Source organism: Ochlerotatus camptorhynchus, unplaced genomic scaffold (assembly GCF_037179485.1).
Source record: "Ochlerotatus camptorhynchus isolate MF236.1 unplaced genomic scaffold, CSIRO-AGI_Acam_v1.1 ptg000379l, whole genome shotgun sequence".
Taxonomy (NCBI): Eukaryota; Metazoa; Arthropoda; class Insecta; order Diptera; family Culicidae; genus Ochlerotatus; species Ochlerotatus camptorhynchus.
Genome location: NW_027040867.1, coordinates 3,487,853 through 3,504,612, shown reverse-complemented (window position 1 = coordinate 3,504,612; position 16,760 = coordinate 3,487,853). Strand labels below are relative to the sequence as shown.

At 39.1% G+C, this 16,760-nt stretch overlaps 1 protein-coding gene across 10 annotated transcripts in view; it reads left to right on the top strand.

Moving 5' to 3' along the window:
* Nhe2 (Na[+]/H[+] hydrogen exchanger 2) overlaps positions 1-16,760 on the top strand; it is a 273,598-nt gene that overhangs the window by 129,681 nt on the left and 127,157 nt on the right. For all 10 annotated transcript variants that reach the window (XM_065232881.1, XM_065232880.1, XM_065232878.1 and 7 more), the window contains exon 3: positions 2,625-3,649. In XM_065232881.1, the coding sequence (XP_065088953.1) occupies positions 3,092-3,649 (558 nt within the window). In that variant the 5' untranslated portion in view covers positions 2,625-3,091. The remainder of the gene's footprint in view (positions 1-2,624; positions 3,650-16,760) is intronic.

Below are 16,760 nucleotides of genomic sequence, written 5' to 3'. Positions count from 1 at the left end.
TTTCATATCTTGTTATATCAGCGAGAAATATTGCTATTCAAAAAGCAGAACTGTAACTTGACCTATGGACGATTGAATTTCGGGATGGGACTGAAATGATATTAAATTGCTTGATATGACAAACTGACTTGATGTTGTTGTCACATTTGTCATTATAAAAATCTATTGGTTTATCAACTTGGTATTCTAGATGTACTTCCACAGTTATTAATTGAGAACTTTCGATGCCTGTACCATTTTTGCATTTTTTTTGTTTGTCCTTGTCGGGTATTTCCATCACTGCGACCATTTTTCTGATCTATTGTGATATATTCCACATTTTTTTTTTCTTTAGCTATATAAAAATGCCGTATCACTATTATTAGGAGTGATCGCCATCGCTTGACTAATAGCATTATCCCAGCACGGCATTATACTTCGAATAAAGTACGCTGCCGTACTGGGAGTTGTTCTCCAAATGTCAAAGGGTTCTATCAGACCCTTGTCGAAGAACTTACGCCTTTTATTGAAAATTGCCGGACAATGGCATAGCAAATGTTCCGAGTCTTCCTTTTCTATTCCACAGAACCGACATACATCATCTTGAAGTTTTCCAATCAGCTTCAAGTGATAACGGATCGGACAATGACCTGTTATAAGACCTGTACAGTGTACATATGCTAAGATCTTTCTTAGAAAGACCCAGGATTTTGTGGGTCATAGAAATGTACGGATTAATGAATCGCTTCGACTTCCTAGCAATGGAAGTGTTCTTCCAGTTTTTCTCCACGCTTTTAGCTCCATTCTAAGAGATGCAGCCGATAAGCCACAAAAGGGCTCTGGCCCGATGAACTTATGAGAAGATCCGAGTCTTGCTAGTGCATCAGCTCTTCCATTTCCCTCAATCCCGCAATGACCAGGAACCCAATATTAGTTGACTTGATTATGACAAGACAATTTTTGAAGTGATTGAACACACTCCCAGAATTTTCTGCATTAGTATAATTGTGTGGCAAGTACAATCACTCTATGCCCAGGAGTATCGAGAGATATTCCAACCCGAAAAATTCCTAGGCTGGACACTTCGATCGAAATAAGCTGCTGCAACTTTATTGTGACTGGAATAAGTGGCACACAAGTAACCACAATTGTTCAGTGACATGTGTGCTGCTAGGGTACTGATTGAGCTAAGGGAGGCCTCCATACATTGTTGCCGTACAAAATATAAAATTCTCCCGGCCATAATATTCAATTTGTGTACCGTTGTATAATATACTATTTTATCTGTGTATGCAAAATGTAGTTTTCTAATTTATTTTGTTTTTTTTTTTTTTTAGATCTCGAATGAAACAAACTACTTCACATCAATAAAAACAATTTCATGATTCCACCAAAAATTTAAATTATATGTCGTTTGGCAGTGAAAACGTCACATCAGCTTCCAGTCGTATGCACAATAAGTAAAAACGTTTAAGACACTTGTTTTACCCAAAATAGAATATTTTTTATCGAATACTTTAAAATCCAGGAAATTTTACTTAGTAAAATAAATAGTCTTGGGTCATTCGTGACTTGTACGGGGATGTGATTTGAACTCTAATATCTCTAATATGAGTAGTCTATTTGAAGCAAATAGATTAGTCATAGCTACCGTAACGCGAGTAGATCACCTTTTCGTGGTGCGTTACTGGTTGTAAGACCACCTCTAACTCTGGCCCTACGTTCTTCTTGTTGACGGTTATGAGCCTCGGTTTTGAGAGTGAGGTAGTAAGTTTTATTTATTATTTTAAAAAAGTTCAAGGGTCTCCGAGGATTTGAGATCGTGAACGGCAGCCGTGAACTATAATAGTTCACGGTCTGCGTCTGGTATGAACGGCTGCCGTTTACGAATATGGGAACGGTTTTTTTTGCGAGTGAGGACACCTATTTTGATTGATGAGAGGCGCGCATTTGGAGTGGTCCCAGAACTTTTCCAATGAAACGGAACATCACAATTGCACGATTGTGAAACCTATTTTGATTGATGAGAGGGCGCGTCTTTGAAAACGTCCCAGAACTCTTCAATCATTCGAAAAGTTCTGGGACGTTTTCAAAGACGCGTGAAGTATTTATGATAACTGTATCGAAAACAAATACAGTAATGACCCGATTTTGTTAGCCCCCTTTTGCCCATGCGCTTTTTCAATGGTCTTATTGCACCAAAGTATACCTTAAACATCCATCTTGAAGATGCGTGAGAAAGATTTGGAATTACGGTTGTGTTAAATTATTGAAAGTAATGAAATACTACGACCTGCACTAAAAAATGGATCAATGTGTTGGTCGCAGTTATTATGACCCGAACAATAGGAAAAAAAGTTTTCATATAAGAATACTTAATTTGTTGTACACCTAGCAGTTGCTAAATTCAGGTTTTTCGTTTGACAGACGAAGATAGATTGTTCCAAGCCAGCTAAATTAAAACTTCTCGTGTTGTCTTTGCTTCCACTTCTTGCCCCCGATTTCATCAATCAATTATCATTCGCGCGTCATTCGCCTGGACAAATTGTTTGATAGACATTTTAATACGGCTCGCAAATAAAATCCAATTCCGATTCCGTCGGGCAGCAATAATAATTTTCCATTTGATTTTCTTATCTTTCCAGAAAGAACACATCAACCGCTGTCTGACGACGTTCCTGGCTCTGTCTCGGAAGTGCAATCAGCCACAACATCACAATCATTCCACAATAGACGACGACCAGAGCGCACAGCAACTAAGCACGCACGCACGCACTGACAAACATACACACACACACAAACATACTCTGTCAATTTTGGGATCACTTTTCAATGAGATTTGATCAAAACATCCTCCCATCAATCGGAAAGAGTACCGAGGACGTCACAAATACTTCCGGAAATTCTGCTGGAAGAATCATCGACGAAGGCAACGCCAGCGAAGGCGTTAACGCTGGCGGCTAAAGTTGGAAAAGCAGTAGGACGTCCGGACCATCAGCCGGAAGCCAGTGGAAAACTGCTTTCCGAGAACTACTCCCACCCTCTCGAGTCGGTGACGAATCCTTGTGACTACATCGTCAAACCTTTGATTCAACGCAGAGGAAAATCCGAAATGGTGGCCCATTCCCTACAGCAGGAGGTAAATTTATCTCGCCGTGCCTGTAGGATCAAAGGGCACCACCTGAATACACAAGACGAAGAAGCAGCAGCAATAGCAGCAGAAGAAGAAGTTGAAGAAAAACTGACGAATGGTGCTAATCAATCGCCTGTTAGTGAAGAAATTGCTTTTAATCGATGCCTTGTAAATAGTGAAAGTAGTAGCATCGGTGAAGATCTTTTAGGTTCATGTAATCCTCAGTTCCGTAGGAAGAATTCCAGTGGCCACGAGGTCAGGGTGAAATCGGTGGATTTCAGTTGTGATTTGGTTGCGCAAGTTTTCCTGTTAATTAAGGCACTAGTTATGGGTATTTTGCGGGTCGATGCGAGTGATAACCGTCGGTGGTCGAAACGTGCCAGCACCAGGAGCAGCAGTAGTGGTTGTTTAAACAAAAAGCTAGTGAAATTGTGCACTTGGGTGGCTGTGTTGAGTGTTTTCCTGGCGAATGGTGGTTTCGTGTTAGCTAGGCCCAATGATGGCGTGTTGACGGCTGGTGAAAGAGCGTCGGCAGCGGTAAGTTGATTTAATTTATTTTAATAGTATCATAGACTAGCAGCCGTTAACAAAATCTGACCAAGGCATATGAAGTTGCATACATATATGCTAAGCAGCTCTAATGATGGGCTACGGGATGAAATTAGGCGCAGCTCCCTCAAGCAAATATGTTGTTTTTTTTTTGTTCAGCAGTAAATCACAATTCTAATGAAACAAACTGTTCACTGCTCAGGAAGAATTGACAATGCTCCGTGTTGTCATGATTAAGGGCACAGTGATTATGTTATTGTATAAATGATCAAACTTTAATTCCTTTTGAAATTCAATGACTACAAAATACAGGAACATTATATGATTAGGCTTCCGATTTTCCAAATGTGAACTGTCGGGCTTTACGTTTCGCACCTTCCATCAGATTTTGTACCGCTGTTGTATCAACCTTATTTGATGCTGAACGTCAATTTACTTTGAACTGTTTCTCATTTCTAACTGTTTTCTGAGCTTTTTCGAGGCTCCGCTTAACGATTGCCCAATATTTTCCAATTGGGTACAGCTCCGGCAAATTTGGAGGGTTTTTGTCCTTGGGCACGTTGTTTGTTGTATTCCGTTCCTGAGCCATTTTCCCGTAGTGACAGGAAGCGAGGTCCAAAACAGCGTGGAACAACAGTGTTTCTTCAATAAAGGCAACAATCGTTTACGGCAAATATTACTTTTAATAAATATCTTGGTTGGCAATGCCAGTTGGCACGAACGTTTCGCTTTTCAGCTCACAGGTGCAAATCGTCTGCCAAGCCAATTTTTTTTTTTTTTGAACTTTGATTACTTTTTCTGCTTAAATTTATCTTGAACCTTTCCTTTTTTCGGTAGCCGTGTGAATTCTTAGCATGGGAGCTGCTTGAAATCCGCCTTGTTGTATTTTTCATCGTTTATTTTAAAGAAATCAGATTTCTGAGGCCATCAATCTGCGTAAGAATAATTTAGATTTCGCTTATGCGCGGGCAAAATTTTTAAACTCTGTTTCTCTTGCTTTGACAGCAACTGAAAAAAAAACAAAATAGAGGCAACATTCCGTACGCACAGAGCAACAACATGAGGGGTGTTCAAGTTTTTTAAATGCACAATTGAATAAAATTCGCTAAATTTGAGTCGACCAATTTTTGACATATCGCATATCACTGGGTTACAGCTTAAAAATTTTCTATTATCTCAATAAATGAATTATTTTGAATAATCCATGCATTGTTTTAATAGTGCCGAAAAGTTTTCAAAAGAGGAGTACTCGATTAGCTGGCGAAACTGAAAAATATTTGCGTCAGAATTTTGAATATCAGAAGGTCCCATTACGATGTCAATGTCAATTGTGCACTGAAATTGAGGCGAGTGACGTTGATATTGGAACTATGTGACATCAGGTGGCTAGTGAAAATCCGAATTTTGTAGGTACAAATGTTTTGAAAAACTCAAAAAGTCAAATCTCATGCATGAGTTTATTCGCCTATCAGTTTTATCTGGCAAAATTCAACTGCTAAAAAATCACCGATGAGCTTGCAGGGTCAAACATTCATTGCTTTATATTTTTCCTTTATTCATTGTTATTACTGTTGTTTTTGCATTGACGTTTGAGCGGTTGTTATGAGTAGTTTTAAGCTTGAATGAATTGTTGGCACTTTGAGTGTGAGTGCGTGAAAATGCATAAGCATCTCAGTTTATTCTCTTAGAGATGGTCCATTAATTATGTCACGCAAATTTGGCCCATTTTCAACCCCCCCCCCTCCCCCCTTTGTCACATTTTTTTACCTTATTTTTTTTTGTATGGCTCGTCACAGTTTTCAAAACCACCCCCTCCCCCCTAAATGTGTGACATAATTAATGGACGATCCCTTAGGGAGGTTCAATGAATGAGATTTGAAATTGATTTTTGAACACTGGTAGGTATTGGTATTGATCATTTGCTGCACTTCATTGAACAAGTCATAAAGGACCCAAAAGCGACTTAAAAAACAAAATAATGTTGGAAAAAAAAATCGTTCAAACGAACATTTCAAGAAGATTGTTGCACTCATTGATCAAAAAGCTGAGAGATTTGAATATGCGGAGTTTTTAACGTTTCTGCAAATTTTATAAATTAAGAATATGGTCCACGTCCCGTTTCTGAAAGACGAAAATGTAATACCCTCTCCCGGCGAGAAAGGTATCCAAATCATTCGTGGCATTATTATTTAAGTCAAATTAAAAGTGTGACAGACAGTAATAGCTTTCTCATGCACTCTCACACACCTACTCTGACGTCATCACATAATACTACGTGCAGTGAATGATATCAAGATAGCCTATTTACGTGATATCAGTTATAGTCTGGATGTACTATTAGCTTAAGACTCAAGACACTGTCATTCAATTAAGATTCTTCTTTTTTTTAATATTCTTCAATCAGCATCATAAGTATACACCTACAAGCCATCCGAAAATTTAAAGCAAGTTTACATCGTATATTTTTTGGGTAAAACAACATCACTGCATTTACTTACTTGTCTTCTTTGTAGAAATCCACAATTTCACATAATCGAATACACTAAATTAATATCAACTGGAGGTCAAATATCTTGGTGAACAAAATAAAACACCAAGAGAATCACTTCAACTTCACTTCTTCGCTAGCGAACGTAAAATAATCATTGAAATATATAAAAATGAATTTCTGTCTGTCTGTCTGTCTGTCTGACCCTTATAGACTCGGAAACTACTGAACCGATTGGCGTGAAAATTTGTATACAGGAGTTTTTGGGGCCGTGGAAGGTTCTTATGATGGTTCGAGACCCCTTCCCCTTCTGTAAGGGGGGGCTCCCATACAAATAAAACAGAAATTTCTGCATAACTCGAGAGCTAATCAAGCAAATGGAACCAAATTAGGCATGTGGGGGCGAGTGTGGGGGTATAAGGAGATAATCATAGGGGTAGCCCCTTATATAATAGGAGGGGGGGGGGGGCTACGTACAATATAGCATGCTTTTTTTTTAAATCGGCGCATAATCTCAAGCTAATATTGAATCCCGAGCAAGACCGGGCACACTCAGCTAGTGCTGAATAAATATCAAACACTGAATAAATAAAACTGAAAGGACCTTCTTTGGAACTTGAACGTTCTAATTACAAAGATAAAAATATATTGAATTCAACACAAACAGGGGAGATTGCAGCATTACATGTAGCCTGTTATTGGCTTTCCCGCTCAGGGACAGCGTGGTCTGGCAGTGTGAATGTTTTGTCTACGACATTCTTATACAGGTGCATGTGTGACCTCACATTTGCTATAGTATTGAAAGTAAAAGAATAAAATAAATTGTAGATTTTTCCACCATATCAGTTGATATTTTGGCAAGGCGACGCATGCTACCAACGAATTTTACCAGTATTCTTATAGCGAATTCGTTTATTATCGGGGTTGGAACCAGTTTCAACCCAGTGCGAAACCGAACTTTTTGTCAGTGCGAACCTCAACCTGAGCTAGGTTTTAAAAACAAACGAACAAACTGACGTTTGTCAGAAAACAAGCAGACCCAATCTTGATACCCGATCCAGGTTGGAACTGAATAATGAACGAATTCGCTATTAGAAAGTGATGATTTAGGAATACAAGAAGAAGAAGAAGCAAAAGCAAATCGAGTGATGGTCCTCTTAAAGGCGAACTAAACAAATAATGGAAAAGGTTGATTATATCTGCCATCCCTCTTTGCATACCAGATTGACAACTAACAGGAAGCACGCTAAGAATCGTTAACCCAAATTTAGGTAATCGATTTACACAGATTTGAGTTCACTAGAACAGTCTCGACCTATGTACATGTGAAAAAAGCATATAAGCTAAACGTAAGCAATGCATTTAAACGTCGATTTTTCACAAATTACAGCACACCTACACAAACTAACGACATCATCTTATAGGGCAAACTTTTTCTCCGATGCTGGTGTTGGTTTGCCAGAATGAGTCTATATTCACGAGATATCAACGGTTAAAGTCGTTGTTTACATTTGGCACATAGATCATTTTCCCATGTTGCTCTAATTACTAGCATCCTCCATCATACGTCAAAACACAAACGATAAAGTTGAGTACAAAGAACATATGAGACTGCTCTTGCCGGTGCCGATAGTGTAGTAGTAAGCGTGACTGCTTTCTCACCCCAATGGATCAGGGTTCAATCCCAGCCGGTGGGATTTTTCTTAGGCATAAAAATGTCTGGTCACGTCTTCCTTAGGAAGGGAAGAAAGGCCGTTGGTCCCGGCCCATGTGTGTTTGAATGGGTGCGGTATCCTACGCATGTTTAGAAGCTGGCTTCCTGCACATTCGATTGCCGTCAATGGATGGCAATCGATGTCCGTCGGTGGTTGGCACTAGATTGCGGAACAGAGACCGACGTTAAATAAAGGAATGAAGAAGAAGAAGAAACTGCTCTTTACTATGCGGCAGAATTTTGTCCAGGCATCCACTACCTTAAAATTTGGTACACCGAAACATGGCTTAGCTGAAATTTACAATATTTGGAAACCTGTTTACCTATTTGTAGCATTAATCCGGAAAAAAGAAATACTGGAAGAGCCTTCTTTTGAGATGAAACATCCAGAAACTGCGCAATACGATCAGCCCATTGCGTATTTTCAAAAAATTAAATCAGTAAATAAAACGATCCAAATAGTTTAAATGATGAATTAGCAGAGAAATTCACAGATGATGACAGTCAAGGTCAAGGTACAACTCTAAATTGAATACGATTCATTATTTCTAGGCTTTAAACCAGGCCTGCCCATCCTTTCAAAACCTGCTTATGTTCAATGAACATGTTTAAATCCGTATTTTGTTTCTTTCTCATTCATGCTGGGCTGAAATTAATGAGCTGCACTGCTTTAAACGCTTCTATACTGAGCGTTTTGCCGGCTCTCAACTTAAAACAAACATCTATGATTAAATTTTGTTCGGATAAGACTAATGCTGTTTTTCTTCTATTACATGTTATATTCTGTTTTGGCATAACCTCCAGTTTGAATAAAATTGAAATATAATTTAAAATAGGTAATTTTTCACAATTCAATAGCCTTGATATTGAATTTTAAACTGCTATGCGCTTTTATTAAAAAACCATTTTTTTGTACTCATTCAGAAGTTCTAGTTTTGAAATTTTAAAAATAAATCAGCAAAGATAAAATTGAAGGATCCCTCGGTAGCTAGGGGCCCTAAGAGTTTTCAAAAATGCTCAAGTTTAACGTATTCCCGATTCATTAAAATAATTGTATCTTTGAAAATTCTCAAGAAAACCCCCAATGTTTGTACACCATAGTAAGCGAAATGTTCGGGCTTTAAATAGGCATGTTCAAACATTTTAGCGGCCATATTAGGTTTATTCTTAAAAATGCGTTTGTCATTAATTTCGCTCTTAGAAAGCTAAGACCTTTTTCCTATAAGATACAGTTGAAATTTCAATGGATCAATTCAATTTTCAATAGAAGGAAATATAGAAGTGTGCAATTTACTTGCACTGTCGCAGTAATGGCCCTTTGCTCATTTTCAACTTCTATTCAATTTTCATACTGCCGTACTCTAACGGAACTTCTGCCTACCCTCTTCTAAGATCATTCTCTAGCTAATAAATTATCACACTAAAGCTTCATAGCATTTCCAATCAACTCTGAAAATCGCAAACTTCGCGTATGAAGTAACATAAAAACACTTTGAATGTAAACAAGTTGTTTTATATATCACATATGAGCCCAAATGAGCTATTTTTTTTAAATCACTTAACTTTGAAAACTTTCAAGACGAATCTCAATCTCTGTATATCACTGAAAAAGGGATAGTTGGGCATATCCAAAATATTTAGCAGCAAAAAATTTGTATTCAATCAAAAACTGGTCTTCAGCAACGTGGTAGCTGAAAAAAAAAAAATTATGGGAAAAAATAGCAAGCTTACCCATAAATGAATTTGACCAAAGGCTAGGAATTTTGAACCACCCTAGTGGACACTCATCAAGGCCTCCAATCCCTTAACTATCCCTCTACACAGCAAAAAAATAATTTTGATATCACGTCAAAGTGGATGCACTACAATCATGTCGAAAATATGGTGTAATATTACTTGCTAAAAAGGACAAAATTATCATTAATACAATGCATGAACTGACATTACGCTGCTTTTACTGCATTTGTTTATTTATGTGGTCATAAAAATTACATGAAATTTTCGACATGATTGTAGTGTATCCACTTTGATGTGATATCAAAATTATTTTTTTGCTGTGTACCTTTCAAAATTCAATTTTTGAAATACACTAAACAAGTTCTCTTCGACCACTTAATACCTAATTCTCGCGAAGTCCAAAATGTCCAAAATTCTCTTCAACATTCTCTTTGACTGCTCCTCAGAATTGCTTGGAATATCTTTTTGTTGATAAAGGCTGACTAAAAGTAAATTGGTACGCACAAAAAGACCTGTAATTCGTGATTCAATAAGTTTAAAAAGTCCATTAATGGTTGCTTTACAGTACTTTTAATAAAGTTACAGCATTAGATGGTAACATTTCTCCAGTTCGAACGAAATCTTGAACCTTCCTCTTGATGGAGGCCATCAGCGCCCGCACAGTGGAAACAGACGCGGAATCAGCGCATTTCTTCTATTTTGCCCGCATTTGCTGGATGTCCTTGACTGCCCCACCGCTTCGTCGAAGTCGCTGCTTTGAAATTGCCCAGTATTTTTCGATTGGTCGAAATTCTGCGCAATTTGAAGGATTCATTAGCTCGGGCCTATGCTTGCGGATGAACGGCATTACACGCTTTTTTTCAGGTATTCATCGATGTAAACTTGGGATGTCATCATCGAGGATGTGACAAATGATTCCGTTTTCAGGCCACAACTGCAAATCGCTTGCCAAATTATGGCCTTCTTCGCGAACTTGTCGGCAAACACAAACTTGAATCTTCCCGGCACATCCCCACGTCTTGATGTTAAATTTTTGACCGGGAAGTTGCTTCAAATCGAGTTTGCGAGTCAAAGTGCAGTCCTTGTGTTTCGTCAAACCACGGTCGTACAAGAGCCTTGAACGCTTTTTGGCCACGGAATTCTGCTTCATGTGCCGGTTCGGATGTTTAGGGTTTCCTTGTAGGTTTTGAGCACTCGACAAACTGTTGTTTTAGGCATCTTCAGCACTTTAGCCAGCTTGGAACCGGACCACTCCGGACTTTCCAGATGCTTGTGCACAATATTTTTTCCTTCTTTGGAGTTCCATTTGACGTTCTTTCTAAACGCGATCGACTACTTTGATGCAACTTGCACCGGTTGTTCTCTATAGAAGTGTATACAAACCACTGTCAAAGATTTTAGATTCCCAACACTAGAGGCGTGCTAGTGGCACGCGAGGGGCGTACAGATTTACTTTTAGATTTATCTTGGGATTTGCCTTGGAAGACTCGGAAATATTACCTGAATATTATTCTAAAATTGCCTTAGAATTATCAGGGTGACCAGTGAAACGGGAAAAGCTGGAAAACCGGAAAATAACCGGAAAGGGAAAAGTGGTATCCATTTCAAGCATATGAAACTTTCAAAGTTCGCTGAGAAATATATGATTTGGCATACTATTTGTACCTATGGCTTGAAAAGCAACATTTTCATTGCCACCGGGACCGTCAACCAGGAAATTTACGTGAACGAGTGTCTGGAAAAACGTGTGCTGCCTTTCCTGAAGCAACACAATTTTTCCGTGCTGTTTTGGCTGGATTTGGCATACTGCCATTACGGAAAAAAGGCCATGGAGTGGTATGCCGACAACAACCTGCCCAAGGACAAGAACTCTCCTAACACGCCAGAGCTCCGCCCAATTAAAAAATATTGGACCATCGTCAAGCGGAACCTGACGAAGACTCAAAAAACTGTTGGAAGCAAGAACAAAGTGGACGAGGAAGCTGTAATGAATCTGATGGCAGGAGTTAAACGAAAGCCCGAGCAATTCGGATTCGGTCAACCGGAAGCTTAGCTGATTTTTTTTGGTTCCAAATGTTGATCGTAACACCCTTTATTTAGATTAGATTTAGGTTTTGTTTTTTATTCTACGATGTCTATTGTTCTGACATGCATATAGAGAAAACCAGCTAGATTAAAATTAAATATATTTTAACTTGAATTTGGAACTAAGAAAAAAATCTAGAGAAGGCATTGTTTCAAAATCTGTTAGGCCTCTTCCCAGCTCTGTATTGACATATCCTATACAGAATACTTAGGTACTTGAAAGCAAAATGATAAACGTTTGCCAAAATACATACATTGATTGTTTGGCCCATTACAAAATTTCCATTGGGCGTGCAATTGGGTTCATCACGCTGTGATTCATCAAAACGGCCAGGAATTCGCGTGACTCCATCACGTCATTAGCTCACCATTATTCACTTGTTATTATTGCTTTTTCGTTTGCTGTTTAGGTCAAACTCGTCATGCGTAGCGCTGGATTGTACTTCGTACCTCACACAAACGTTAACAAACGAGCTGCTTGCCACGGTGGCAGTGAGCCCTGTCTTGGACAGGGAAAATATAAGATATCTAATGCGTAGCATAGAATGTGACGAGTGTAAAAGTATGTTGATTGGTACCTGGCATATTTACGACTTAATTCTAGGCTACGGTACTAGTTGCTGCTAAACCTGGGTGGCATGTCACCCACAAAGTAACACCACTCCTCACCCCACATACAGTGGGGGAAATTCGTTTAAACGCAATGTCATTTTTGCGTTTATTTTCAACACAAAAGATCGAGACAAAAAATCAAATATTGTTTGTCATAGCCCATCAGAAGTCTCGTATTTGAGAACACAATTTGATTGGAAGTTCATAATGACTTTTGAAAAAATCCCAAAAAAGGTGATTTTGGGGGGGAAATTCGTTTAAACGCACTTTTAGTTTTAATACAATAAACAATAGTTAATACTTCGTTTGCTTTCCGTTTTTCTGAATAGTTTCGAAAATTCTGTTCGGCATTGATTTCACCAGCTTCTGCAGAGTTGTATCAGGTATCAAGCTCCAGGCTTCTCTTACGGCTGACTCAAGTTCACGAACTGTTTTAAACTGCCTTCCGCCTTTGTAAACCTGTCGTGCCAGGATGCCCCACAAGTTCTCGATAGGATTTAGATCCGGACTACGAGCTGGCCAATCCAAAAGACTGATGTCTCGTTCAGAAAACCATTTCAAAGATTGCTTGCTGACATGAATTGCTGCATTATCCTGTTGAAATACGAAATTTTCCGGCATAACGTCTTCAGTAAACGGGATCAAAACATCTTCCAGAAGCTCCAAGTACTTTCCCGAATTCATCCTGGTTGAAATGGTGGCAATAGGGGTCTTTCCATGGATCGAAAAAGCGGCCCAACACATTAGAGTACCACCTCCAAAGTTCCTGCTCAACTTAACCTGCGGAGATTTCCTCAAATCGTGCCAATAATATGCGGTGCAGTCTGGGCCGTCCAAATTGAATTTCTTCTCGTCAGAAAAAATAACATTGTCCCATTCCGTAGTCCAAGACATGTATTTTTTAGCGAAATTCAATCTGGCGCTAATGTGGGCCGGTTGAAGATTGGGTTTTTTTGCTTTTTTGGTGTACTTTAAGTGGCCACTTCCATGTAGAATCTGCCGTACACGCCTCTTAGAAATGGAAAGCCCCATTTCTTGCTTGATTTGCGCAACAGAGAAGTTTCCAGAGTCTCCCATTTGTATGATTTGGTTTCGGACACGGTTGGTGATCTTCGAATTTCCCTGTGTTTTCTTTTTTACGCCATACGTCTTGCCTTTTTTCAGCAGGTTCCTGATTGCTGCTTCCGATCTGTGGATCACACGTGCAATTTTGCGATTGCTCTCACCGCGACTTTTGAGTTCTCGAACCAGTATTTGCTCCGACTGGCTTAAATACTTTCCTTTACCCATTTTGCCGAAAACAAGCAACAACTACCGCGCAACGCAAATTTAAACTCGTGTTAATGGCGAACGAGGGCTATACAGTGTAAATATGACAGATGCGCAAGATAACAGGAGCATAGGTACGCTCAATGCGGCTTTACGTTAGTGTGCGTTTAAACGAATTTCCCCTCTAAAATCACCTTTATTGGATTTTTTCAGAGACCACAATGAACTTCCGTTCAAATTGTGTTCTCAAATACGAGACTTCTGATGGGCTATGACAAACTATATTTGATTTTTTGTCTCGATCTTTTGTGTTGAAAATAAACGCAAAAATGACATTGCGTTTAAACGAATTTCCCCCACTGTATGTCCCCATATGAGTGTTATTTCCATTATGTACGCTTATGATGTACAACGACGATGACGACGTGCCGGTGCACTGAAACTGGAAGTAGCTCTGCGAAATAGTCGTTCGTCATTGTTGAAACTCAATTGTGTCAGATATCGCATTACCAAGATGGATAGCGTGTCAGTCGCAGGCGCACTTATTACTCACTATGTAGCGCCACCGAGCAGAATGACGGTCAGGTGGTTCATACTTTGACAGGGTCCTACTGCACGTTGTGTAATGCAATGGTTAATGCACTAATGGCGGTGAATGATGAGCATGATAGTAAATTATTTATTTTTCCTTGATCTGATTTCCGACGATCTTGTTTTCCGTACTGAGTACCCATGTGTTACTGGCGTCAAGGAGCCACACATTATCGCTCTCTCAAAACCGGTGAGAACACTTTTTCATCTTCCATTGGACACCGAAAATATTCGCTCGTGTATTGCTGGAGTCCGAGCAGGAGTGTAGAAAATAAGTGTTTGAGCCGAATGTGATGTTAACAGGCAGCGATGCCGCATTGCCAGATTTTTGCACACGAAAAAAGTTGGGACCCCCTTGTTTATTTTGATACCGTAAGACTCTGCAACAAATTAGTTAGCTCTCGGCTCTTTTGTTCTCCTACTGTTTAACTAGATGGCAGAGTTTGACGTGGTTTAATGTCATAGTCAGACCACCGGAAGAACGAAAGGTCAGTATCAATCATCCAATTACGAGGGGCACGAATGTAGCACATATTACAAAAATAAAAGTCAAATTATTTACATTTGGTATATTATATGAAAATTTGTCTGTCCAGAAAAAACTGTTTATATCATGATAATAACCATGGGTTTGCGAACAACAGGCTCACCAGCACGTGAATCAGCACAAGTTCAAACAGCCCATTAGAGGGGGGTTAACATACACGCTGGTTCACTAGCTTTACTAGCTCAACCAACTAGCACGGATTTCAGTTTCTCTTGAAATATTTTGCTGGTAGATGCTGACGCCCTGCTTACATTATACTGACTTCTTTTTATTACAATTTTAGTACACTAGCAGAATTGTAAACACCCCATATACCCGGTTTACATTAGTGCTGGCTCGTTAGCGCAGATGAGCCAGTTGCTAGCAAAAAGGGACATCGGCATCATTGGGGTGGTTACATATACGCTGGTCCACTTGTTCTACCAGCTCAACCAACAACTAGAACTGTACTAAAAATTAATCATAAATACTGTATCATGCAAATAGGGCATCAGCATATACCAGCATGCGATTTCAGGAGCAATTGAAATACGTGATTGAGCTGACTGAGCTAGTGAACTAGCAGATATGTAAACACTCCAATAAGCATATCAGCGCTAGTGAATCAGCATAGGTGTAAGCTGGGCATTATAGTGGCGCCGGTGGTGCAGTGGTAAACGTGATTACCTTCACCCCAGCAGGCCTGGGTTCAATCGCCGACTGGGATGTTCTGAGACATAACATCTCTGATCACGGCAGTAAAGCCGTTGGTCTCCGGTTCATGAGGTGATGGGTCTATAGGTAGGGTCCAGGTGTAGGAGTCGCCTCCCTTGCGTCGGTAGCATTGGGCATCCCGACTTTTTCTCAATAAAACAGATGAAATTATTCTTTATTATGTAAAAAAATCTCCTTAAAATAGATCGGGTTGCTCCTTAAATGATTGATCAAAATACGTAAAAATCTTAAAATGCTCAGTAAATATTTAAAGTACGCTCCCTAAAATAGAGAAAACTGTACATTAAGCATTTGAAAATGCTCCTTAGTATGCACCGTTGTGCACCATTTTGAAGTGTAATTGTATCATATATCATCGGAAAAGCTGCTGTAGAAAGGTTAATAAGTACCATGAAATCAGCTGAAATGTTCAGTAAAAATGCACAAATGCACACAATGATTTACTGAACATTTCAGCTGATTTCATGGTACTTATTAACCTTTCTACAGCAGCTTTTCCGATGATATATGGTACAATTACACTTCAAAATGGTGCAAAGCGGTGCATACTGAGGAGCATTTTCAAATGCTTAATGTACATTTTGCTCTATTTTAGGGACCGTACTTTAAATATTTACTGAGCATTTTACGATTTTTAACGTATTTTGATCAATCATTTAAGGAGCAACCCGATCTATTTTAAGGAGATTTTTTTTTACTTATTAAGGAACATTGTCATTGTTTAATGATTCATTTACCTTTTTACCGGTAGCATTGGTACTCAGTACGGAAAACAAGATCGACGGAAAAACAAATCAAGAACCAGCTGGGCATTATGGGATGTTTAGATACACGCTGGTCCACTAGCTCACCAGCTGAACCATTCTTCTTTTTCTTCTTCGCATTTCAAGCCTATTGCTTATGGCATATTAGCTTATTGCGTGCTCTCAACTTAGTGTTTTAGATGCACTTCCACAGTTATTAATTGAGCTTTCGATGCCTGCTACCATTTTTGCATTAGTATAATTGTGTGGCAAGTACAATCATGCTCTATGCCCAGGGAGTCGAGAAATTTTCCAACCCGAAAAATTCCTAGACCGGACCGGGAATCGAACCCAGTCATCTCCAGCATGGTTTTGCTTTGCAGCTGCGCCTTTACCGACTGAGCTAAGGGAGGCCACCAGCTGAACCAACAACACCGTTTGAAAAAATCATGTACATTTTTGTGATATCAAACGCACATGTTATTAACGATAAATTTGTCGAAAATTTACACTTTAAGTAAAAAAAGTGTAAAAAAAAGTGTAAAGTGTAAATTTAAGCGCAATATCGCAAAAATTAGCATTGTTGTATACAACTTTGC